General features: G+C 42.7%; 1 protein-coding gene and 1 long non-coding RNA gene across 3 annotated transcripts in view; one reads left to right on the forward strand and one right to left on the reverse strand.

Annotated features, from left to right (window-relative positions):
• Window positions 1-9,500, reverse strand: part of MBOAT2 (membrane bound glycerophospholipid O-acyltransferase 2) — a 104,190-nt gene extending 94,690 nt beyond the window's left edge. Inside the window, exon 1 of one of the 2 annotated variants that reach the window (XM_075414812.1) lies at window positions 9,301-9,500. Coding sequence is in view for 1 of the 2 variants with exons in the window: in XM_075414811.1 (XP_075270926.1) it covers window positions 9,301-9,372 (72 nt within the window). In the remaining variant the exon portion in view is untranslated. The remainder of the gene's footprint in view (window positions 1-9,300) is intronic. The other variant, XM_075414811.1, reaches the window with a different exon arrangement.
• A 176-nt stretch (window positions 9,501-9,676) lies between these two features.
• On the forward strand, window positions 9,677-25,003 carry LOC142360618 (uncharacterized). The gene is made up of 4 exons (XR_012763259.1): window positions 9,677-9,712; window positions 12,304-12,503; window positions 14,593-14,656; window positions 22,331-25,003. It is a non-coding gene; the product is annotated as an uncharacterized LOC142360618 (long non-coding RNA).
• The last annotated feature ends 1,707 nt before the right edge of the window (window positions 25,004-26,710 follow it).

Genomic DNA, 26,710 nt, shown 5'->3' on the forward strand with positions numbered 1-26,710 from the left:
CCACACCACTAAGAACTGAAGAGTGAGAATAACTATTATTTGAAACCAACAATCAATTTTCCAACTATTTCCTGAAAATTGCTGCACTAATATTAAAAAAAGAACAAATTGCACAGTAAAGCTGAAAAAACCAATTCCATGACAAGAATCAAAATCAAAGTGTTTGGTAATTCTCTTCGATTTATTGGGAAATATCAGAAAGACAAGTCCAGAGACACTGGCACAGGTATCTGATACTGTTGAAGGATACTTGAGAATAATTCTGGGAATGTTTCTTCTCCGAATGATGGGAATAAACAGGTATTCCTCTTTCAACTGAAAGATTATAAATCTTGTGGCAATGCTTTTAAATGTATTTTCAATTCAAATAATAACCAGCATGTTACATGATGAAAATGTAACTAATCAACACTCCTGGCCCTGAAGTCTCAACCCCACTTCACGGGTGATATATGAAGAAATGGAGGATAAGCAGCAGTGGTTATTCTGGGGTGTTATCAGTATGGAAGACGTTTACGTTAAGGCAGTGTGTTCTTTGTAGCTAAACCTGTGTTACTGCATGTTTATACAGGATCCAGTGTGAAGGGACACTCCTTTTCAGATGAGATGAGACTTCCAAGCACAGCCTCTCTAATAGCAGCCACTTCCTTCAAGTCCGTACTCCAACCATTTGTATTAGTCAACATTAAACAGCTTTTGCCAGTGCTGTTAGTGTTGCACAAATATACTTCATCTTCATATGAATTCATTGGCAGCTGTAAGGACTTACTCATCAGATTCTGAATGCTTTCTTTCCAAGCTGATTTCAGCCCAAAACATCAAAAACAGTCATGACATACGTTAATAATAGTATTTCTATTTCAAGTACTAACTTCCACTTTCTAGCTTCTAATTCCTAAGTATGCTGGAGAGAGTGAAGAACATCATGAAAAACATGATGTAGGCCCTAGTAATCTGGTTTGTGCGATAAACCAGCATCAAATTGAATAAGCTTTTTCAAACAGGGCTTACCAACTCATTACTCAGAATTACTCTAAGAAAATCTGTATGACTAAAGATGCAAAATGAAACATCGATGTACGCATTTTATAGTGAAAACAACCAAAACAAATTCATTAAGGATAGGAAGATGCCAGCTTGAGGGTATTGTCTCTGATCCGCTCTTAAGCATTCAGCATTATAGACACTGAGCTGTCACACTTAACAATTAATTTATTCACAGGAATAGCCAAAATCTAGGAACCAAGTTTGGTTCAAAGTTGAAATTGGACTAAGAATGCTAGCTTGGGATTTTTGTTTGTGTGTTCTGTTTTGTTTTCTTCTCTCCACAAAAACAATCAGGACCCAAACCATTTGCTTCTGTCGAGCAAAAACTGGTTTGGCCAGTTAAGGGCTGCAGAACACAGGCTACCAGGGAAAGAAGGTTTACGACATCAAAACACAACAGCCTGGCATTATGTTGGCAAAACACAGATCCAAACAAAGACCAACTCAGCTGTGGCATTTTCAGAAGGCTGGCTTTCTATCACACAAACGCAGTGCACAGGCACATAGTGATTAACCTCAAAATCTCTGCTCCTTGTCACATGAGTATCAGCAGTGTACATGTGAGAGAAAAGAGAAAGAAAAGGACTTCACTATGCTCTCCCTGGAATGAACTACTGTTCAACTCAGACAGCCTCTACTCCTCCATGCCTATTATCCTCCTGCTCTTCCCAATTCAGGAACTGTCTGCATGAAATCAGCCACCTACAAGTCTCCAAGCACCACAACAGCAGCCCTGTAAACATTTGCAATACACAGCAACCTGCAGAAGTGATGGACACTACTTCGAGCTGTTACAGCTTTTCAAATTAATTCCATTTTCTTTTATAATATTTTTAGTAATATTCAGAATTATGCTTTCATATTAAAATATTTTATCTAACTTCCTGCATTCAAACCCATTACAGACAATCATTTGTTAACATATTCTAAGGCCAGACCTTCTACAGATCTGGTAGCCATCACCACATTTCTAATAAATCCCTGCAGATTTATGGTGGCCTCAGCCTCTTTCTACCTTTTCTACCATGAAGAATGCAAATCCACTCACTATACTCTGTACTGTCAGTCCACTTTGAGTGACATGCTTAGTCTTTGCCAAATCATAATTTTTTCATATCTATATATATATATATATATAAGATAGACAGGAAGTGGTAGAATTAAGAGCACTGCTCAGCCAGAAGGCAGGTCAGAAAGATTAAGAATAATCTATACAGGTTGCATTACCAATATAGAATATACCACTGTAGTTATGCAACCAGTGTGCTCACAAGCCACGTTTCAGAATAAGAGTGCTTTCTTCTTCATCTTACACCACTTTAACTAGAAGGAAACACCAAAATCCCAACTACAGCAAATTACACCAATCCAGCTAAACCAAAATAGCTTCTTCACCTTTGGCTGTACTATTCCAGAATAAAAGTCAGAGCTACAGATGTTTTCCTTTGCAAAACATGGCTTAGCTGCTGAAAACATCACTTAAAACAAGCAGGCATAACTAGCATTTATCTAAATTTGCAGACAAATCCAAATTGCCAAACAGCTCTGCTCACCTGAACGAGTACTAGAAGACTAATAATAATAATAACTAATGTTGAATTTAAAGTACTTTTCAAAGGAAAGAAGGAACATGAAATATCTATACTGAAGCACTGCATCAACATTCTTTGTAAAATACATACTGTAAAGATGCACACACCAAGTAAGCAGGTCCTCACCTGGCTACGTGTAGTTTTTCTTACCTTCCAAGAAAAATAAAACTACACAGACTAGACTCCCCCATTCAAAGGCTTGGAAAACAAGAAAAAAAAAGCCACTGGGCAACTGTTACTCTAGAAAAGTCAAAACAATACATATGAAGAAGACTTGCCATAATCAAGGCTGCAAAGGATGTATCACAGTGCTTCATTAGGTCAACACAGGAACAGGCAAACAGGAGTAAAAGTCAACAAATACCAGGGCTAATGAACGATAAAGATGACTCATTTATTTCAGTTTCATCAGTTTTCAGAACCCTCGTTTTAAGTACCCAAAAAAAAGCCCACAGAGGGAATCGATCTACACAGACGCAATACAACAGATGTACAGCAGTAACGCTTCAAAAACAAACAGAAAGCAATGCAGTGGTAACCACATACTCAGCAAGTGACTCTTGTCATCTTCCCCATGCCTTACTGGTTTTTCTTTGTTAGCCCGTTCTTTGGGCACTCCAGCATCTTTTCAACATCCCAGGACTGCAGTATTTTTGTAGCAACTTCTGAACCGCATTTTGAATTCAGAAATAGCTTGTACTGTGGTGAACACAGGTCAGCAAGTGTTTGCACTTACACCACCTAAATGAATTGCCTGAGGATGGGAAAAATAATTTGACAAAACAAAGCAGATAACTATAGGCTATTCAGGTAAAGACTGTTTATTTTAGATGTTTACGGTAGAAACCTTGGGTTGCAATTATATTTTGAGTTCTTCCACTGCTTAACAAAAACCTACAGAAAACATAGGCAGTATGAAAGCGAGCAAAAGCGTATCAGAATGAAAATTCACTGCTGTCTCCCTAAAAATTAAAGAAGCTCTACACTTTACATCCCCACAACAATCTTCATGAACCTGAATTAGAGGCATTTTTTCTTGCACTAAATCTTTCCACCACTTAATAGATGCTTCATCTTTTCCAACTCTGTCTGTTACGGCTTCCACTCCGTCCTTCAAAACAGTTACTTTCTCTTGCCCATTTTTTCTCTTATCCCAACAGTTTCACCCTTCTCTACATATTTTTCATTGCAGAGTAATTTCAACAAACAATATGCGGAGAGTTAAGCGAATATCTAAATACTAACACTAAAACCTGGGAAAGGTGTGACTGCAGAGAGGCTAGGACCCTTCTGACAATACATTCCGTCCCTTCCACTAGTTCAAAGGCAAGTTAAGAACCCAGTAAAAACTTTGCTAGCGAATCCAAACAATTCAAAACATCCAGTCACTGAGAACAGCACATGTAGAATGTAGAATGGGACTTCTTTTCCCCCAGCTTCTTTTCTCCCACTACAGTCTCCACTGATTGTCATGGGAGATGGTGCTTTGCTATCCCTTTGGTCTTCTGTCTGCTGCCAGCAACACATAAGGAAAGTACAGAACAAGGTAGGTGCACAATCTTCCTATCCTACCACTCCCTTATCTTCAGTGTTTGGATTTCACACACCCACGAATGCTACTTTGACTCCCTTCTATCACTCCTAAGTTTCCTGGGTCACATCAAAATCAGTAAGGTGCTGCTCCGTATTTCACAGCTGCACACCAGGGTCTATGAAGCAATGGTGAAAGAGAACAAAACTTGGGGCACTCTTCACTTTGTTCTTTTTTATAGTTTTATAATGCTTAAGACAAATATTAGGCCATCTAAATTCTGGATAGCTATACAAACTCTTTGATTTCTACTCCATGTGTAGACAAAAAGGTTTTTATCAGACTAAAACACTTCAGTCCTCAGGAGGCTACATTAGGTTGCCTTGGCAGAAAATAGGAGAGGCTAAGGCATCTCTAACACCCAAAACTTTGTGAAATAACTGTGCACTAACTAGGAAACACATCCAGATGTTCCCTGCAGGCAAATCAGGCACAGGGATTGCTTCTCAGCAAAATGACTCCCTATGCCACCTCCAAGCCTGGTGTTTCACCTAAGCTCCAGCTGTGGCTCATCTCCAAAGCATCAAAATAAAGTAAAAAAATTTGCAGATACATCTTGCCAATCACACATGTGTAAGAAATAAACATTTCATACATATATAGGAGGAAAAAATTCTGCTTACTCTCCTTGAAGGCAAGAAGGTGAAACACGAAGGCTCAACATACACCAAGGATAACTGCTTTTATGTGGAATTGAGTGCCACAAGGGCATGTTGAAAGCAACTCAGGTAACCCTCTGCACGAGAAAGCAGATGCAGAAAATTATGCAAAGATGTAGAGACAGCAGACTGGCCTGTGATTCCTAAATTCAGGAAGTTCATATGGTTTATATGGTTCACATTTAGGAAGACTTAGATTTTTATGCCTATTCTTACTAAAAAAAGGTTGGTTTAGATTCTTTGCAGGTTGAGGCAGTTGAGTAGAAAATTATATTTATTCTACACAAATCAGTATATTTAGTCAAATAAAAGCTAAAAATCACACTGCGAAAAAAAACCAAGAAAACTCTGAAAATAGCAAGGATTTTCTTTATTTTTGATGAAAAAACACTGCTCATCTTTACATCCTGGATTTTAAGCAAAGTGCATAATCATTAGCATGACATTTTATTCAGTCCACACATCTTCACATAGCTATACTGTTAGCAGTTGGAGCCATACTCTTTCTTTTCTTATCTAGAAGATAATCACTGAAGTTAGCTTAGTTGATCGGCCCATATTTCAGGATCTCAAGATCAATCTCTTAGACAACCCATGCAAAAAATTGACGCTTACAGACTGTCGCACTCAATCTCCTACCTCCCCTGCTCAGCTATTCCTCTACTATGGCTATCTGCTTCTATGGCAAATGAAGGGCAGTAATAACCCACAGAATTTTTGCCCATTTTTAGACAAAAAATTTGCTCCCTCTGGTGGAAGCAATGAAAGCAAAGATTATTCTCTGAACTCGCCCCACAGAGACCTAAAGCAAAGAAGAAAGCTTTGCTCTCCTAGAGCCATTCCCACAGCAAAATTTAAGTATCTCCAATTCAATGACATGTAGGCTGACAGGTCATCAAGAGAAGTCATTTATCATACATAATGAACAAGATAGTGCCAGAACTAGAAATGGACCAAAGTCCAGCACACTTCATCTCCAAAAAAGAATAAAGCAGCAGAGACAAAATATGACAGGACTACAGGCAGGAAAAACAGAAGGCTAGATGACAGACACACCTATAATAAAACCATTCAAATTGCAACCTCAATGCATTCTGCAACCTGTGACTTCTAGCAGCCAAGTTTTTATGATAATCCTACCTATACTTCTCTTTAGCTGTCAGGGCTGGGAAGGACATAACTACTTTTACTCCCTCTCTCCCCTCACAAGGCAGAAGGAATAGTGCAGTACATTGACATTCATTCACTCGTTCATTAACTTTAAGGATCCAAGGTAACACAGTTATAAACAGGATGCTTCCTTTGCTGAGCAGCAAACTTAAGTTCTCCAAGCAGTGAAAAGATAAAGTTTCTTACGCAGCTTTTCACCCTCAAGTAGTGATTTTTTTTTTCCTATAACAAAATACAAAAGGTGTGCAAGTTTGCCTTCCCAGATCTACAGAGATAATCGCAGGTTCTCGTTCACACCAAGTGTCTTCCCTTGCACCAAATGACTGAAAATAACAACTGAAAAATTGGAATAGGAAGCCTATCAACAACACATTAGCTTTTCCAAGTAGTGATTTCAGTTAACTTGGTGCAAGCAAAATAAGAGCCAAAGGAAAGGTTAACATAGCAACAAGCTGTCACATCATAAATATCTTGTTGGGGGACATACACAGAAGCGGAAAACAAGTTCTGCTCCATTCCTATAGCTAACTAGTACTCCCGTACAAAGAAGGAGGGTCTAGGAACAGAAATCTGTTAAAGCAACAAAGGTTTTATCTTTTAACACAGCTGGGCACACAAAGGAGACTTGTTCCTCTTACATGTATGTCAAACAGCTCTGGTGGAGCTGTCATCCTCCATCTTCTACACTGACCTCGAACTAGCACATAGCCAACACCATTCTCAACCAAATCTGTACCTCTGCCTCTATCAATCCACTCAATCCACACGCAGATGTATATCTAATTAGTTCAATCTTAGAGACAGCAGCTTCACCTTTAACCAAAAAGTCTACTTCATTCACTGCCAACCAGGCAAGGTTCTTCCGTCCATTTGTTTGAACACCCAGACAGGAGAGTAACATCAATACATGCTACCTGGATTTGTCCTCCCCGAGTTACATGCCTTTGCCTCCACCGAAACTTTATAGCAGGAGAACTGGACAGTAATAGCTTAAATGTAAATCACAAACATTTTGGATATAAAGATCAGTATCTATTTGTGGTCAAAACTGAAATACAGAAGTGGAGAAACAGAACGCATTTGTCTCCATCACTTCTGAGTGCTGGTACTATTCTGGAGTGCTCTTTTCAAGTACCTGCTGCACTGGTACGACTGTAGTCACCACACAGGTTTGGATCGAGTAGTAGAAAAAACCTACTGATCAGAAAACCTTTATTTTTTTTTTCCAAAGCACCACATTTTCATAGCAAGTATGCATACACAGCACTTTCTTCACTGCCCTCATTCTCTCCATTACTACCTTTGATTTGACTACACTGAACACATTTCACACTCCTTCTGTATTACAAACTTACAATCAAGATACTCTTAAGCTGAGAGGTTACAAAAATCTAACTCTACCTAACTTGGCCTTTTTTTCCTAGTCAGTTACAGATGCGTTCTCCTCAGTGCAGCGTAATTTTGCAACACTTCAAGTCATACTCCAGTCATAATCTATGCTCTTCATACACAACTGGACCCATGTGATGTAGGGTCCACTGATGTCTAAAACCAAAGCATGTATGATTTTTAACTGCTTATAATAAACCTTTTAAACCATGTAGTTAGCTACCCTCCATTGTGATTATCCCTAAAAGCTTCAACAGAGCTCAAATAGCATTTTACAAAAACATCTTGGCTTTACAGGAGCATCTTGCAAAACATTCAATATAGGGAAGTTTTCCAGGTTTTGATAAAAAGAAACTTTATTCTCATCAAAATGGCAGATCTACAACATTTAAAACAATTTTGGTAGAAGCTGCACTACGTCATGAAGCAATTAAATTTATGACCACTATTATGAACAGATAATCATACGATGCCAGCATCTTGCCATAAAAACATAATTGTCTCTTATTTGTTTTACAGTACCTTGTAGAAGCTACATGCTCTATGGAAATAAATACACAGCACCTGCCAGGAGCAGCTTACAGCCTGCACGTACAAGGCACTGAGCTTTGTGGTGCCATTGATCCCAGACGCAGGTATCCCTGCAAGCTGTGCGCAGTATCTATTCCACCACAGCAAGCTCAATTTAAACTTGCCTGCTTTTGTCAGTTTTCTAAAAGATACTTTTTAATGTGTATCCTTAACCTCAGGCTCTCTCACCTCCATTCAAATAAATGGCGCGGGGGAGGGGGGGGCAGGGAGGAGAAAGAGCATGTAGTTAGTCACTCCCAACTCTTTCACTAGACGTGCTCCTTCCTCTGTATTTTGTTTCCCGTTACTTTTCTCACTCATTAGGTGTATTTTGTGAAACCAAACCAACAAACTCTCCCTCTACACGAGCACAGACTGTTTTCCTTGATGGGTTTCATTCATCTATACATTAACGGAGTTTTGTTTTTTTTTTTTTAAATAAGATTTCCTTACGTGAAATTTCCTGGTGCTACAAAATTTATAGGTGGAGTTAGTTAACGATACTTTACTTCTATATTCGTAAATACATAAACATTCTATAGGTGTAGAGGTCTAGACCACTCCCCCCATAAACACACGCTCTGCACAACTCCAGCCACTAAACTCTGCAGACCTCAGCTCCCCAGTCTCACTTTGTAACCTCTGCTCTGCGCAGACAACAGGATTGACGACCCCCGGGAATTTTTACGCCACCCGGACAAAAGCTACCACAGAACCGCTCTGCCCACAAAGCACGCACCGACTCCCAACCGCGTTATGCGCGCCGCGCGTTACCATTTAACGCTGCGTTTAAAAGCCGCTGGCGGGCGCAGCACGCCGCTTCGCACCGGCAATCGTCACCCACCCCCCGCACCACCGCCAGCTGTGGAGCCGCATCTGGCCGAGGCGGGATGCCGACAAGCAGCCCCCCCCCTTGCGGCCTGACCCCGGCGGAGCCGTGCGGGCCGTGCCCGGGGCGCGGCGGCACCGGCGGGCGCGAGGCAGCCGCACCTGCACGCGGAGCGCGGCCGCAGCTCCCCGCCCCGGCGCCCCCCCGCGGGCCGCGCCCGGTCCCTGCTCTCCCCTCAGCCGCGAGGGCGTGAGGGGAAGCCGCCGCCGCCGCCACTGCCCCGCCGGGCGCTGCCCGCCCGGCCCCCGGCCCGCCCGGCGAAGGCGGGGAGGATGGAGGGTCCGCGGGGGGACAGCGCGGAGCGAAGCGGGGGGCGCTGGCCCGGCGCGGCGCCGCCCCTCTCCGGCGAGCCCTTGGGAGGCAGCGGCGGGGCGGGCGCCTCCCCACCCTCACCTGGTCGACGGGCAGCCGCACGGCGTGGCTGAGGGGCTGCAGCAGCGTGGAGCCCGTGGTGCTAGTGGCCATGGCGAGGGCGCCTCCTCCCGCGCCGGGAAAGCGGGCGACGAGGCCGGCGGAACCGCTCCCCTCCCGGGCTCCCGCGGCGGCAGCAGCAACAACGGCGGCGCGAAGAGCCCCAGCCCCGCACGGCGCCGTGACAACAAGGGGCCGGCACGGCCCCGCCGCTGACTGACAGCGCCGGCGACCAGCCCGCGCTCGGCACCGCCGCGGAGCGACGGGCGGGCTCGCCCAATCCCTGCCACCTCAGCGGGGTGGGCGGGACGAGGCGGCTCCCCTCTGGCGGTCGCGGCCCGGCGCGGGGGGCGGGAGGGAGAAGATGGTGCCTGGGCGGGTGGGGGTCGGTGAGGTAAATCCCGGGGCCGCCCGGTGGGGGGGAAGGAGGCGGCTGAGGGCGGGCAGAGGCTGCGCGCAGGTACCGCGCAGGGCCCGACGCGGCTTCGCCCTGCGCCTAGGCGGGGCTGCGGGGCTGCGCGGGGCAGGGGCCCGGCCGCGTCTCGCCTCGGCCCTCCGCGGCGTGCGAGGCCCTGGCGGCTGAGGGGAGAGAGGTGGGGGCGCGGGGGCAGCCGGGCGAGGAGCGCCCCGAGGCCGCGGGTCGGATCCGGGCGGCGGCTGTCGCTGAGGGTAGCGCGAAGCCGTGTGGGCGCGGGCGTGTGCTGAGGTGACGCGGAGAGCAGCCCCCCGTTCTGCTCCTGGCCGCGTCCCCGTCGCCGGGGCGGACACGAGCGGCGGTGGGTGAGCGGTGGGTACGCGCAGGGCGTGAGGGTGACCTGGCACCCTGGAGAAGTTGCAAAAAACGGGTAAAAAAATCCTGTTCCCGCAACCACCCGTTGACAAGGAAGCCTGCCTATCATGGCCCTGAGCCACAGGTTTTAGTTTATTAATGCCCTTAAGTACAGACACCTGAAATGGCGCGAGCAGTTTTTCGGCAGGTTCAGCTTTAGCAGCGCAGTTTGCTCGAGGAAAGCGAGAAGCGATGTGGTGATGCCGATGGCGGTAGATCCGCACGCAGCACCACAGCTCTTCCACCTGTCCAGTCAAGGCTACCCGACGTGGAACAAAGAGGGAAGTCTCGAGTGAAGGCTTCACTCGCGCTCGGAAGCACAGCAAGCTCCACCAGATGAGCTGGTGCAGGAGGCTATTGGTTAGGTCATTCTGGCTTAGTGATGTTCTACTTCAGAGCTGTCTGTTGTGTTGGTGTTGAGTTTTTTCTGATGAAATAAACATAACCTTAATAGTTCCAAGTGATGTGGGGAAGGAGCTTCCAAAGGACTATACTGCTCTAATCTATAAAACTGCTTGAGAATCCTGGGTCTTTTTTAAGAGAAAACTGCAGGTTATTCCTTGCACTTTAATAAACATTTTTTATAATTATTGTGTATTATACCTCTAAACCATGCTCCGATCAGTAATTAACCCTCAGCGCAAAAATGTCAGCATTTTAAGTATGTGGAAGATGAAATGCCTTGTCCAATATCATGCTAACAGTTTGAGCCGTGTCTGGAGTAGTGGCTAGGTATAGTGATTTACATAGCTGTTTAAGTTCACGATTAATGCTAATCGGCAGTAGCAGGAAAATGGAGGTAAGCATAATTATCTGAAAACATCCATTGTTTCTGTTACTGAATTACAGACCACACTCTGTATTTATGTTTTAGCTTGTGGTAAGGTCTTTTGTCTACATTTAAAGAGACTGGTTAATAGGTACAAATAAGCAGTTTTAATTAGATTTTTTCCCTGCATGACAGGCAGTTATGATTGTGGTAGCATCTGCAGCTTCAGAAGCAGTAGCATGGTGGTTTTGTAGTAAAGCAAAGAGAGCTGCTTTCAGAAAGGGGGGGGGGGAACAACTTGTCCCAATTAATTCTGAATCAGTCCCTTAAATCTACACCTACAAATTATATATGCATGTGAGTAACTTCATAGGAGTGCAGTGCCATGAAGCTCAGTACAGTCTGCATTACACTATACATATGTATGTATGTGTACAAAGACTAAGCTCATTTTATCTGATTTTCTTTTAGTAAGGAGACATATACCTACGCACAAATCTTTGGAAATCTTAACCTAAACATTCTCAAATGAAGCCGCAAAAGAGCTGCTTTAGAAAAGGCTGATAGCTAATTCTGAATCATAGTCTAGTCACAAGAAATTATTCTGATGCGTCTATATAAATCCATGGAGGTGGTGTTACCGAGACTTTCATGAAATATTTGCAGCAAATAATTGACCTACTGAATGGACTCCTTACTTTCAATTAACAAAATGCCTGAGAACAAGCTCATGATATCATAGCATAAATGTCAGTTGGTTTTAAAACACAGTCCTTGATTTTCTGGTAGTTTTTATTCTTTTTTTCAAGGTATGTGTTCATGCAGTGCTCAGAAAATACAAAAATATGCTTCCCCGCGTGACTTATAGGATCTTAGGAATTTGCACTTGAAAGATACATATACCTATACTGTAAATCACAGTATCATTATAAATAGTTTGCAGCTATGGCATAAAGTTACATAATTACATCTTTCACAAGTTTCCACTCAAGAAATGTAGTGTTTTGGGAAGATGTTCGTGTGCTCTTATTTAGGAATGTGTGCGTTGGGGAAGATGACATCAAAGAAACACATCTTGAAAATAGTCACAAATTAGTAGTCCCTTTGCAGTGACAGGGGAGATTGGTTACATGAAAGAACAAAAAGAGCCCTGCCTCACAGAGCTTAACATCTATGTTCACGACTAAGAGTGAAGCATACAAATATTGGCTGAGAAGAAAGTAGCAGGAAAATAAGCAATTTCTGCCAGAGATGAAGTAGCTTGTCGTTGAGGTCTGCTGTAAAATGTATGGTAAGGCCTTTCACGGGCACTGCAGTAAAACTAGGTCTTCTGCTTTGCCTTTTTTTTTTTTTTTTTGAAAGAAGATTTCATTACGTATGTTTTCAGATGACTTCCTGCCTGTGTGAGAATACTGTGTTGTGTGGGGGAAGATGAAGCATTGGCTGGCGACAGGTAGCATTCCACATCAGAATGACACGGTAACAGTGCAATTAATCCTGAAAGTTAAACGGTGCTGTGAAAAAGAAGGCTTGCAAGTGATACAAAGAAGCTAATGTACCTGGAGTAGTGAATCTGTAAAATTTCATGTAAGTAGGACAGTTATCAATAAACATTACTTACTTTCCTACTGTTTTAATTACTTGCATGTAAGTGAACAAGAAGTGGTAGTCCCACAAGGAAATTCTTTCCGCCAAAGGCGGTCAGTCAAAATGCAGGAGGACGTGTTGATTTAAGTAATCCCTGGAGAGTGGCTTGGCATAGCATGAACTTCTTCTGATGTTCTGCGATTAAGTTTTTATAGTCCCATAAGTGCTCATAGTTCTTAGGTATAAAAATAATCACAAAGGCATCTCAGCCCTACAGAGATTACTTAATCTGTCAGAGTGATGTAGCATTGATGTAACAAACAGTAGAGGTTTCCTGTAAACTTTGTTTATTTGAATGACAATTTAAGATATTAAGGTGTTTACAATACCAGTCTTCCCATATGAGGTTATACAGTAAAGAGCAAAGAGAAGAGCTGTGGCAGAGGAGAGGAAGGGACAGTGGGACAAAGTTACTAGATGCACCATTGTGTACAGTTCTTGTTCCTCTGTTTGTTTGATAAGGTTGTTTTGGGAACACACTTACAGTCAGAAAATAGGAACAATTATTGAAACTCCTTTTAGCAAAATAGATGAGAAGCAAAATAGGTTCCAGTATTAGCTATAGAGAGACGATCACTTTTCCACAGTAAAGTCTTGTTTTAACCTTACCTGTCTGGCTTTGCTTAGCCTAAAATATTTGAGACTTCATTCCAAAGAGAATAATATTTCTGCAAAAGCTGATGCCAGTCAAACTGAATTACCGTTCATAAAGAAAAATCTGCTATTGAAAGTTTGGCATGTGTTTGTATCATCTCACCCTTCCACCAAAGCAGTCTTTTGCCATCCCTGCAAATACTCTGTACAGCACAATAAGCCTCGCATGCATCAGCTGTTTTCTGAACTAATATGATTTTTAATTAGCCAGTTCTGCTATATTAGTGATTTAATGCTCAGTGTGGTTCCTGTTGCTATTACTAGGAATTCTTCATGATGATACTGTTGATTGACAGCTGAAGTAACATTTGTTTGGCTCTCTACTTATGAGGAAAAAAATAAATACCTTTCTAAAGTCTAGCTACAGAATAGCTAAACTCTCCCTTTGCCTCTTTTAGCAGAACACTTTGGCTTTAGATTTTTTGACTTGTTCTTTTGCTTTGGTCTTGCAGCTGCTCTGAGAGCGAGCAAACTTTTCTGTTTTTAAGGCAGTGATCAGTTTCTATTGTAAAACTGATTTGGACCAACTTTCTTTAAGTGCTTGTAAATTCTGTGGTGGAAAAATGCATCGAAGTCTCTCAAAAACAGAGACTCGGCTTCAGCTCAGACCATTTTGTTTTTCAACTATAACACAATGCCCGTAAAGAAAATCAGGCAGAGCTTGTGAAGAAGATGAGTGAAAGCTCACTTTACTGTTCAGCTGTAAATATCAACTCTCAGGTACAGATCTTAGAAATTAGAATTTCCTCCCTAAAGGACCTTCCTGCTTTCATGACAAGGACAAATCAACTGACTTCAACAAGAAGTTACTCTGATAAATGAGTGAGTTGCCTTTTCAAAGCAAATAATACTCTAAAATTCTTTATGGGGAAACAGTACAAACTGACAGTGTACAGCATTTCAAAGTGTAATAATTAGTGTCACATGCAGTTGGGTTATTGTCACTCTGGTGATTGAAAAGTTTGGGGAGTAGAAGCCCTTTTTTCAAAACTGAAATCAATGAACTTCAGAGCTATGTTATGAGTTTAAGACCAGTCATTTTGAGCTTGATTAGGTATTTACCGGACTGAGAAATACAGTGGATGGGAGAGGCTGGTAATAACCTTGCAAGGAACCTATTACTATAAAACAGTAGTAAAGACCTGACAAGTCTAACTATTTTATTGATTTAACTATAAAAAAAAGCACATTCATATTAAACACATATGAATAAATGTACAGTGAATACATCAAATGCTTTAATTTCCTGTCATACAGTAACAGCAGGGCATGGAAATAACTGCTTTTAACAAGTTTTTCAGGTTTCTGGCTGTCTTTGTTGAGTCTCCTTGGCTGAAAGGGGAGACCTGACTTTTCTCGCTATCTGATGTTACAGGTTCTCAAACTGATCCTTGCCGCTCAGAGAGCTTGGTTCCCAAGGTTCCTCCCGCTTGCCCTAGGTGAGTGCAACAAGATAGGACTAAGACTCCTCTTTATTTGGATTAATTGTTTCTGAAATAATAATACACCTTACTCATCCCAGAGTTGCTTAAGAGTTGCTTTTAGTGCCAAGATAAGCTTCCAGAGTAAAGTGAGTTTATTCTAAGAGCAAAGGTTGAAGTGTAGGAGGGGGTGCAAAGTAAATAACAAAAATGCAATTTAAAATTAAGCTTACCAAGTAAGTTTTCTTTTCAGTTGCTTGAGGTTCACAGTTAACTTAAGGGAGAGAAGGGGAGGACTGTGGAATTTTCTTTTTCTGTCCCCCAGGACTGGCTTGCCCTAAATAGCTTTCTCAGTCCATATGGTCAATGCTACTTAGTTTGGGATGATTCTCCCTGTTCTTATGAATTACCATGTTCAATTCTGATCCTATTCTTATTCAGTAGGAAGTAGGAATTTTTCTTCAGGGGTTTCTGGTGTTAGTCCTTGTGCATTCGTTTGAGCTGAAATTACCCTCCTATTTTTGGAACATTTAGTAAGTTTTTGTCGTAAGACATCTTCAGTGTCCGTGCATCTTACTAGCTTTATTGTGTGCCATTCATTTTGAATTCTTTATAAAAATTGCACATATCGACACTAGAAAGGATAGGGCTGGTTGTACAACACTTCATTCCCACCCCTCTCATCATTCCCACTCTCTCCTCCACACACAATTTTGAGGCTCCTGCTGTTAAAGTTCCTCCCTTGCTACTTCTGACTCCCAACAGCGTCAGTCAGCACAGCTTGAGGTGCTCTTTGCCAGTCAAGCATGCCAGACCATTTAGTGGCCAGAACTGGTGGTGTGTGTCGGAATTGGGGTGAATGTCAGGGAACGAACAAAAAGCAGGTACTCAGGATGTTAGACCTGTCAGCCGCAGTCTGGAGCAGCCCAGGGCAATTGAACTTGTCAGTGGGTCAGAGCCTGAATGTTTCTGTAGTTGTCCCAAGATCCGCCTGCTTCCCCAGTGCCTTTCTCTTGCTTTGTATGACAAGCAAGAAACTGCTGCCGTCTGTTCTAGTGGGTAAGCCTTTGCTCTTCAGAGAAGCAGGATACGGGAAGCTTTGCTCAACTCTCAGATCCGGAGACCTGAGGGGAAATGGACATAGAGCCTCACATCAGTCAGCCGCTGAGCGTAAAAATAGTTCATTGAGATTTAATTTTGTTTGTTGCGTCTTAGCTCGATGTCCCGTCTGCTGAGTGTCCTTCTGCAAGCACGTGAGCATTGTCCAAACACAAATTTGTGAGAGAATAGGCGTAATAACATAGTCCTCCCCACAACACGCCCAGAGCTTTAATGAGTAACATTCTGGGAACAGTAGCCAAAGACGCATTTTAGTATTCATGTTTCTGAGTTACATCAGGCCATCTCCAAGCTCAGATACATGTTCCATTTTATTTGCAGAAGTAAAGCCGTGAGTTTGTTCAACCATTCAGTCAAGCAACAGTCTCTCTAAAATTGCACGGTGTGAACCTGAAACGCTCTAGGATATAAATTTCATTTACAGAAAACCTATCTAGGAAACTGCAGAAGCATTTTAGTAAATTGAGTATACTAATTGATATATATAAATTCAAACTTTTTCCTTGTCAGTTAGTTATATAATTATCACATCAGATTTATATATCCTACTCTATTTCATACAGTCTTCATTCTTTTGACCCCCTAAACTGTATCTGAGAGCAGAGTTTGGCTATTATGTCCTCCATGATTTTTGAAATTTATATTTATGATGATATTAATTTAAAATGTTTCTAAACTGTGCTTTAATTGGAGTGGGATATTTAGGGCCAGGAAAGATTAAACAGCCTGTATGAATAGGCAGTATTCCATCTCTTGCTTTAAGTTGGTAGCACCTTCATCACTTCTGTGAAGATTAAGATACATGTCTGCGTATAACAAAAACTGTTCGTAATGTCAACTTGCTGTACTCTGTTACGGAGATCAGAGTAGTCCATTTCATAACATTTTGTCCATGTAGCTTTCTTGTAGAAAGCAAATCTGTCTGACACGTTGCTGCTTATTTTGTTTCATCCTGCTCTTAGTTTTGACAAATTATTGGCAAATTACAATTACATTTACTTTTAATAAGGAATTGTGAGTACTAAAGATTTCATAGGAGAACTGGCTGTATCTTCATGTCTTGTTTAAATGTGAAGTACAGTTACTGAAAAATGGAGAGAACAATGAAGAGCTTAACAGTTCTTGTTTTTCTTCTGAAAGTACTATATTTAAGTGACATTCTGCAAAAGAATGTGGAACGGACAATAAATTTAAAAATATGTAGTTATTCTGTGGAAATCACTACCAGAAAATAAAAGCCAATTTAAAGGTGTTTTTAAAAATACCAGCAATGGTAGATGTAGTTTAGAATTACAAGAGATATAAATCTTTAAGCCTTGGACTTTTAGTTATTAAGCTAAGCAGCTGCTGTCTGTTCTGTGGAATAAACTTATGTGTATGTTATGTAATTGACTCTCAGGATTTTTGCACTTTTTTGACAGATGCTAGAGGGGATGCTAGACCACTGATCTGATTCCCTAGTGCTGTGAAGTTGCTGCATCTCTTCCTAACTGTACCCATTTCTATTAGAGAATTATTGTGTCACAGTGAAGAATTACTAACTTTGGGATCCTGCAGTATATAACGTTGCAGGGGACCCTTGAAGCTGGATGGAGCCCTGTTCCTGCAATGCTCCAGTCGAGTTAATATCATCAACCGTGTGAGTGATGTTGTCAGGGCTGCACTCCCTGCTGTTTTAAACAGGAAGCTCTTCCAGTATCACTTCAGTTCAGCCAACAAGGCCACTTCCTTAGCAATACAATAACAGGAATTTGATCAGAAATTTCGAAATTCAGTTCTTGAATGCATAAAGATGATTGCTTTTATTCTTGCATTACCTCCAGTATTTAGGTATAAAATTTACACTTTTTGTTTGAAAAAAAATGCTTTCCTCATATTCTTCTCACAAGGAGGAATCAGGCTTTTTTATGACTGTTAAAATATTGTTCCAGTTTTGTGAGAGCTTTGTCATTCTTCTTTCTTTCCCTAGACTAGATCTGTGTTGCCAGTATCACAATATGATTCTGCAGGAAAATGCCCTCAGCTGTTTCTAAGTTTTTCACCTTTTAATACCCATATGTGGTTCACCAGTAAGAACAGTAGTTTTAGATAGCTGTTGTTCAGGTGCGGGTTGCTCAAGAGGCAACCCTCAATCACTGCCTGTATTCATTTGCTACGTCTAATACAGATACGAGAACTATTAGAGCTAAATGAAGCTGAATGATTTATACTGCAGAACTAGGTTATTTGCCTTGGTTTTTACTGGTGAGATTTGCTTTCAGGGATCCCAGGGCATGAAGATCTGTGGAAGAGTCTGGAGCTCTGAAGACTTAACCTCAGTAGAGGAGGATCGAGTTAGGAAACATTTAAACAAATAGAGCTTACACAAGTCCATAGGATTTGGTGGGATTCATCTATGCATGAAGGGCTGATCTCAGTTATAGCTGGAAGGTCATGGCAGTCAGAGGAGGTTCCTGGGGACTGTAAGAAAGGAAATATCACACCTGTCTTCCAGAAGAGCAAGAAGGAGAATTCAGGGAACTACAAGCCTGTCAGCCTCGCCTCCATCCCTGGGAGGGTAGTAGAGCAAATCCTCATGGAAACTGTTTTCAAATATATTGTGGACAAGATGATTAAGAGTTGCCAGCATGGATATAAGCAGGGGAAGTCATACCTGACCAATCTTGTAGCCTTCTGTGATGAAGCTGCTGGCTTTGCAGATGAGGGGAGAGTGGTGCATGTTGTTTATCTTGACTTTGGCAAGGCTTTCAACATTGTGTCCCATAACATCCACATAGACAAACTAATGAAATACAGACTAGATAAATGAACAGTGAGGTGGACTGAAAACTGGCTGAACTGTTGGGCTTAAAGGGTTGGGCTGGGCACAAAGTCCAGCTGGAGGCCAGTCACTAGTGCAGTACCACGGGGGTTGATACTGGAGCCAGTACTGTTTAACCTCTTCATTAAGGACCTGGATGGTGGAGACAGAGTACACCCTTAGCAAGTCTGCAGACAATACAAAGTTGAGAGGACTGGTTGATGGACCAGGTGAATGTGCTGCCATTCAGAGGGACCTTGACAGGCTGGAGAAATGGGCCAGCTCCTGTTCATGAACCTCATAAAGTTCAACACAGGCAAATGCCAAGTTCTGCGGTGGGTTAGGATTAACCCTGCGCAGTAGTACACATTGAAGACTGGAAGGCAGCTTTGCAGAAAAGGACGCAGGGCTCCAGGTGGACAAAAAGTTGACCATGAGCCAGCAATCTGTGCCTACAGAAAGGAAGGCAAACATCCCAGGCATTGCCAACAGGTCAAGGGAAGTGATTCTTCCTCTCTAGTGAGGCACTGGTGAGATCGAACTGTCAGTGCTCTGTCCAGTTCTGGGCTCCCCAGCACAAGAGACATGCATGTACTGGAGCAAGTTCAGTGAAGGGTCACAAAGATAATTAAGAGAATGGAGAATGTGTCATACAAGGAGAGGCTGAGAGAGCTGGAATCATTTAGCCTGGAGGAGAGAAGGCTCAGGAGATCTTATCAATGTGTGTAAATACTGAAAGGCAGGTAGTAAAAAGCAACAGAACCAGTGTCTTGTCACTGCTGGCAGAAAGGACAAATGACAATGGGCACAAATTGAAAGACAGGAAATCCATTTAAGTATAAGAAATAACTTCTTTACCGTGAGGGCGGTCAAACACTGAAACAGGTTTCCCAGGGGGATTGTGGAGTCTTCAGCCTCGGAGGTCCTCGAAACCCAACTGGATAGGATTCTGAGCAACCTGCTGTAGTTGACCTGTCTTTGAGCAGGGTGGGGCCTAAACTAGACAATCTGATGAGGTCCCTTCATGCCTCAACTATTCTGTGATTCTATCAAATTAGGATAGCCAGAAAGGTTTGAGATAAATTCCATCATTTACAAATGGAGCGTAGGAGCAGGAGGAGCCAGGTGAAGCCTCGAGGTACATTGTTGGCCAGGAGTTTCTATTCAAGAATACAGGATTTGTGCATATCAGGAGTGGAATACTTATAAACAGACAAATGCTTGCAGAACAGACTTCAACGATTCATTTTGGTACTCTATGCCAAGTTGGTAATAGACATCCTCCAGATTGGAATTTCCAACTATAGGGAGACTTTGACTGGAAAAGTCATTTAAAATCCTTTTCAATTTCTGTTGAAATCTGTTAATTCAAGGAACCTGCTGGGAAATCCTATGATTCAACCATGTATTTTTAACGTGTGTTTGAAGAACCTGATGAAATTGCCAAGTCCAAGAAATTGCAAGTTGTGGTTTTTATGTATATGTGCAACAATGTCACTAAATAAAGGGAAAAAAGCATAAAGATGCTTCTCCCCACCCTTTTACTGAATCTTTGTTTAGTAGCTCATGTAAACTTTCTGGCTTTTGAAAGTGGCTGGGCTGATGCTGTGTTTTGGATAGTGCCTAGGGGTGGTGCAGAGGAGCACCACAAAGATGATCTGAGGGCTGGAGCACCTCTGCTATGAAGACAGGCTGAGACAGTTGGGGCTGTTCAGCCTGGAGAAGAGAAGGCTCCAGGGACACCTTACTGCGGCCTTTCAGTACTTAAAGGGGGCTTATAAGAAAGCTGGAGAGGGACTTTTTAAAAGGACATGGAGTGATAGGACAAGGGGTAATGGCCTTAAGCTAAAAGAGGGTAGATTTAGATTGGGCGTAAGGAAGAAATTCTTCACTATGAGGGTGGTGAGGCACCGGCACAGGTTGCCCAGAGAAGCTGTGGCTGCCCCCTCCCTGAAAGTGTTCAAGGCCAGGTTAGACGAGGCTTTGAGCAACCTGGTCTAGTGGAAGGTGTCCCTGTTCATGGCAGGGGGGTTGGAACTAGGTGATCTATAAGGTCCCTTCCAACCCTTACCATTCTATGATTCTACTTGGGTAAACCACTCCTTTGCCACTGTTTATTCCTAGCTGTGGTTATACCTACCCTGGATTAAGTTATCTTGCCCTTTTTTCTTTTTTTATATCCTTTGTTTTCCCTCCCATCTCCTTGTGGGACATGGCACAGCGCATACCTGGAGCCACACCACACTTAAGCTCCAGGTTCTCCCTTGGGTGAGAGATTCTACAGCTGTTCTTCAATAATTCAGACATTTCTCTTGGATCCACATTGTCAGCTCTATGGGCCTTAGCAGAGAGTCAGCATCTTCCCTTTTCTTTCATGATAGGCTCCAGTAGTCTCTTTTTGGCCAACGTGCAATTAGTCTGTCCAGAACAACTGCAAAGGCTTTCCCTTTTCTCTTCGGTAACAGATGGGTACTTGCATGTTTGGGAAAGAAGATAAAGGCTGGACCTGTATTTCTCAGCCATCTGCTTCCTCTACAACCTCCTTCTTTAAACTGTGTTATGGAAGAGGACTATCAGAGTCTCCAGCATGATGGTTCTATATAAACAAATAAAAAGGCATGATACTTTCTCTAAAATTTTACAGTAGAAAGAGAGAAATGCCATGAAAATCAGTTAAATCATTGGGGCTTGACACAGGTACATAAGTTTAACAGGGATAATGCTGCATGACATAAGATAGGAAATATTCATGAAATATTCTTGAATTCAATCTTTGCAATACATAATTATTTCTCTCCTGTATACAATTCCACCCATAGATCCTAAAAAACCTGTGCTAAAATTTCATATATTAAATTTTGCAGCACTATAGAATAGAAGCATATGGGTTTTTTATACCTGACGTGAAAAAGCCTGTTGACAGATGTGCTTGTGTTGAAGCGGTTACAAGGTCTATGCTGCTTAATTGCATCATTCTCCCATTCTCCCACTTGCTTATGTATACAATTGGGTTTGCTATGCAAGTTGGGAAGTGCAAAGCTCTTTTTTTCTTTTTTTTTATCTCACACTGCTTTCTGAAACTTATGTGAGGTCATAATACCTGCGTGCGTGCTGTGCTGCTTGGAACTTTTGGCTGTATTATCCTGGGAGGAGCATTGCAGGTTTCCCACAGGACCCAATAAAACAGCCTTTTCCCTTTGGGAAAGTGATTTGTGTTTCTTTATTAGCCCAAAGCTAGAGGCTATTTTAATCCTCCAAAGTCTGTTCTTTACTGATCTAGACTCAGACTTTAATGCTTACTGCTGTGGAAGGGAGGAAAAAAAAAAAGGCATTGATCTTCTTTACATCTGCAAGCCATGTATTCTTTTTGGGGAGCAACCCACAGACATACTGTACAGAGACATTACAGCGCTGAGGAGGAGATAAAGCAGGCAGGAAGGAAGCAGCACAGATGTGGAAGATCTAATACACGGCTACATAGCACGCTTTTCAGAACATTGTTCACAGCTCTCCCTGCAGACAGAAGAACACCAGTGATTCCAGAACCTCTGCCTCAAATCTCCAGTGTCTCAGTCAAGAAACGGCAGACTGGATACCATGTACTGGTGTTAGCAAGTCAACTGTTAGACTCAGTAAACCATGTCATCAGGAGCACACCTGAAATATTAGTTAGTGTTTAGAATGCTCTAGTCATAGGGTACACATGTCCACTTGATTGCACCGTTTGAAAGAGCCAAGTTAACCTCAGAAAGTTGCGTTCCTTTGTCCTGCAGGATTACGAGACTGTTGGAGAATATTCATAAACACCCATGTGGATGAAGGCCCCACTTCAACATGTTCTGAAACAAGTGAGTGCTCACATCCTTGGACAGCCGAAACCTATTGCCACACGTATAGCTCTCTGTCACAGTTCAGGAGCAGCTGAGCCTGTCATCTTCTGACATGGCCTGAAAGCAACCTCACGCAATATGGGACGTGCAGAACATTTTGTTCTTGGTTGCTCAAAGGTAGCAGAGTTCCACAGTCATAAAGCAGTCAGTGTTGACCTAGGCTGAGAGAGGCTGGTGAAATCAATGTTGAACATGTTTACTTCCCCACTCTTTACAGGTACTTCAACAAGTAATTGCCTGCAACCACATCCAGTGTTAAGTTGCAAAATACCTTGGACCACGCTGTCCTCATTTCTGGCAGGCTATGTGGTCTACATTTGCTTAAGCTGCTGGTGTCTTGGGCTGCTCTTCTGCCTGGGGTGTTTTGTCACAGATTAATTTTTGCACTTTATTACACAAGCATTTAATTGCTGCGGGGGACAATACAACATGTTTAAACAGAGAACCGTACTAAATTCACAAAGTGTACAAGAAAATATTTAAGGAACCATGTTAGATTGCTAAGGAAAAGTAGATGTACTTTATAACTGTGGGACTGCATGCAAACAAGCCAAAATTCAAACTTCTGAAATGCTAGGACTGGGGCATGAGTTGTGACTTCTTTTGCATTTGAGGGTCTTCTTTTCCCTGACACCTCTTTTTTGTTTGGCATGGACTGAAGAGGTTGCCTGACCACTATATGAGGTCACACAAGCATCTCATAAAATGCTCGTCTTTGCCTTTTTCATTCTTTGGGAAGCAACAGACCAAAGATTAAAAGGAGTTTGGGATGCCCGCCTCCAAACGTGGAGGACAATTTGTGAGACAAGGACCATGCATCCTTGTGTCTGTCGGAGGGGTTTCTCAGAGCCCTGGCAAAGAGCCAGTTCTGGGACTTGCACATACTCTATGTGAGTGTTTCTGGACCTTCCTCACTGACCCAATGGTCAAAGTGTTTCTGGTCTACCTCCACCAAAGAATTTCTCTGTCAAGAACTGTGCCAGGGATTGCAGTTCCCACATGCCTGCAATAACTTTTGTGATGTTTTGCCTCTTTGGGTGTAGAGATGCATTTTCTCCTGCCTTGACACTATGGTGACCATGTGCTCCTCTGTTTTTATGGTGTTTACAATGAGAAAAAACCAGTCCCTTCAGTATTCTCTTTCAGATAGCAAGACATGGATTGCATTGCTGAAATCTGCTTAATATGTCTGCTGAAATCACGAGGCCTGTTGTGTCCCTGCCAGGATCTGACCAGGGTTCAGCTGCACTTGTCCTGCTAACCAGCTGCATGTCAGGAACGCCTGTGACTTGGGCTAGCAGCCTGAAGCAGCCCACGGTAACCAGAGCCAGAAGGCCCAGCACAGAGCTGTACAATGCTGCCTCAGTAAAGCAGCGGGGTGGGAGAGTTTGTCCAAAAGGCCCAGGAGCAGGAGATATGGGGATGGCAAGTTGAAGGATGGCCTGGCTTAAATCCCAGCAGCTTCTGGCTCTGCTGCAGCCATGGTGTGAGTGAGTGGGATGAAGCGGGGCCAGCAGCTGAAGCAGGCGTAGGAGGGAAGGCTGAGCTCCCTGAGCCAGGCTGCCCTTATGCCGCAGAGCAAACAGGCGTGCAGAGGGCTGCTTCGCGGCTGGCCTGGGCAGCAGCTGGGCAGCGGCTCGCACCCGAGCCCAGCCGGGCACACAGCTACCGGTGCAGCCGTTGGGGACCATGCGCCCTGCAACGTGGCATCGCCATGGCCAGTAACAGGCCATCGGCTTCGTCATGAGTTTGCAAGGCCTCAGGCTGTGCCTGAACTTTTCTTGACTTGCCTGCAGCTTTGTTTTGCTTGGTTTAGCCATGGCAGCAATTTCTTTTGTTGACCAGGTGTCTGTATGTGATGCGTTTTACCTTAGTTTATCTTTGTGTGGTAGACCGATAGTTCTGTACAGAGAGCAGTTAACAAGCAGTTCTGGGCAGGACGAGATGTTTGCAGCTCTAATACGACGATGTTGTGTAGAGTGATAGAGGGCTGGTACGGTGGCAGAGGCATTGAGAAGTGGAGACACGGGACGCAGCGTAGGGGCGTGCAGGGTGGGGTGGGTAGTAAGAGATGGGGCACGGGCTGGCACTGGAGACCCCACAGCCATAAACAGCTCCATAATGGTCAGTTAAAAGAGCCTGCAGACCTGGAGCTGGACAAAGCTGGTTTTAGGAGTAGCAAAGAAAAGAAAGAAATAGTATCACACATAAATGGGACCATACATAGTGAATTCGGATGTTACCTGGACCTACAGACTGATTAAGAAAGACAAACGTGTAAATGTGCGTGAGCAAACATACATACATGACCCTAAGTAGAAGGAAGAGTGCTATTACTGTAAATTTTTCCATATATATATATCCTGCATTATTACTCTGTTTTTCTGTAATAAGTAGATCTAGACTAATGATAATTCCAGAATCAAACTGTGAAGATTTGCATTATACTAACAATAAACTCTTGCCTTTATTTATATCCATAAGGAATGCTTCTTTTTTGCCCATAAGCAAGATTTTGAATGTAACCCAGTTGAACACACATTTTCTTTGTTTGCCTGGCTCTTGCAGTGTCCCGGGAAGAGAGGCACTGTCCTGAGTGGGGTGGTTGTGGATCAGCCCCGGTACTTTCCCAAGGCATGGCTGAGTGTGCAACTCAGCAAACACATGGCAAAGTGGAACCAGGTACCTGCGTCACCTTGATTCATCCAGCACATGTTTTCGCTGTGTGACTACACCCTTGTTTCCCACAGATTTTAAGCCTGGGATTTCTTCATTTAACATATGATCTATTTATGTACTTTTGACACTACCATAAAACCATTGTCCTTAGTATTATTTTTTCTCTTCAGTTTTCTGAAGTAAACCTTTAGATTGAACACAAGATTACTCAGGAGTTCAGGTTTAAATGCTAATTTTTGTTTAAACATAAACAATAGTCATTACTGCTAATTGCATGCGTACAGTTCTTACCCAGCAAGTGCATAGCACTTTACAAATATTGATGGAGTCAGTCTTGTATGCCAAGGAAATGTAGGTAAGCATAAATTTGGGCACTCAGCATGAAGCAAATCTGGTAATACATATGTGTAATGAAAGCGTGCAGTGCTTTTTGGTGATTTACTAAGCCCGTTGACTCACTATGTAACCAAAACCCGGTTAAAGGACCTGGGGAGTGGCTGTGTAGGACAAGGGGCAAAGGCTGTACAGCCTGGAGGGGTTTGCTAGGGCGGGACACTGTAAACACAAGGCAGACAGCTTGAAATGATATTTATTTCCTCACTTTATTTCTTTTTAATGGTTGTCAGATTCCAGAAAGGGATGAGTTACATTGCATGTGTCATTGGGCAGGTTGGGCTCAACATCTGTTCACATTTAGAACTGTGTCTGCTTTGAGATGGGAAATTGGAAGAAGAGAGCGTAAGAGGAATGCTGGAGCAGCGAGTGTCACTTCAGCAAAGCCAGTCTCTGGCTTTATCTGACAACCACCTTACGTAGTTCCTTAATCAAATTGATTTATAAGCACTGTTATGTTGTTTGCCCTTACTCCTCCCATTGCAAAGCTGTTTCAGAAACTGACTAGTTTGTTCTAATGTCAGTAAAAATCAGCTTGGGTACCTTGATACCTGCTGTGTGCTTGAATTTGAAGAGCACATGCCCCTTCATGTGCTTCTTTAACTCAGAATTTGTTTTAAAGTCCCATTCTCACTGATGGCCCTGCATTGGAAGCTGCCCCCACGGAGAGCCTGGCATTGTTGCTGTTTCCAGTATTTTAAGTCTGCAATTCAGATGGTTTTTAATAGCTTCCCCTATTAACATCTTCCAATAAAACTCCAATACTAGAATGATTTTATTCTAGTATTTACCAACCAAGAGTGCGTGTCAAATGGTTGGAAGTGTTTGCCATGCAGCTAGGTGGCCTCTTGTTAGGCTGTTGATACAGTTTTGACAGATGGTTCTGAATAAAATGCACTTCAAGTCATGTTACTAGTTAATGTAGTAACAAATTGCTTTTAGCTACAGTCACTAAACTTTGTTGTGGAAAAATAAGAAAAGTTGCTAGAAAGAATTGGCCAAAATACTCAAGAATTTGTACTTGAAAAATACTGAAAATAAAGAACTGTAAGTCCGTTGTGATTTGATCTAGATTTTCTTCCTGAGTACAATTAAGGATGAACCGTTTCAAGCAAAAGAGGTTTATTACAGCAAATAATATAGGTTTTTTATAGGCTTATTGCAGCAGTGGAAAACACTGTCGTATGCAGC

This window comes from Opisthocomus hoazin, chromosome 2 (assembly GCF_030867145.1).
Source record: "Opisthocomus hoazin isolate bOpiHoa1 chromosome 2, bOpiHoa1.hap1, whole genome shotgun sequence".
In the NCBI taxonomy this organism is placed as follows: domain Eukaryota; kingdom Metazoa; phylum Chordata; class Aves; order Opisthocomiformes; family Opisthocomidae; genus Opisthocomus; species Opisthocomus hoazin.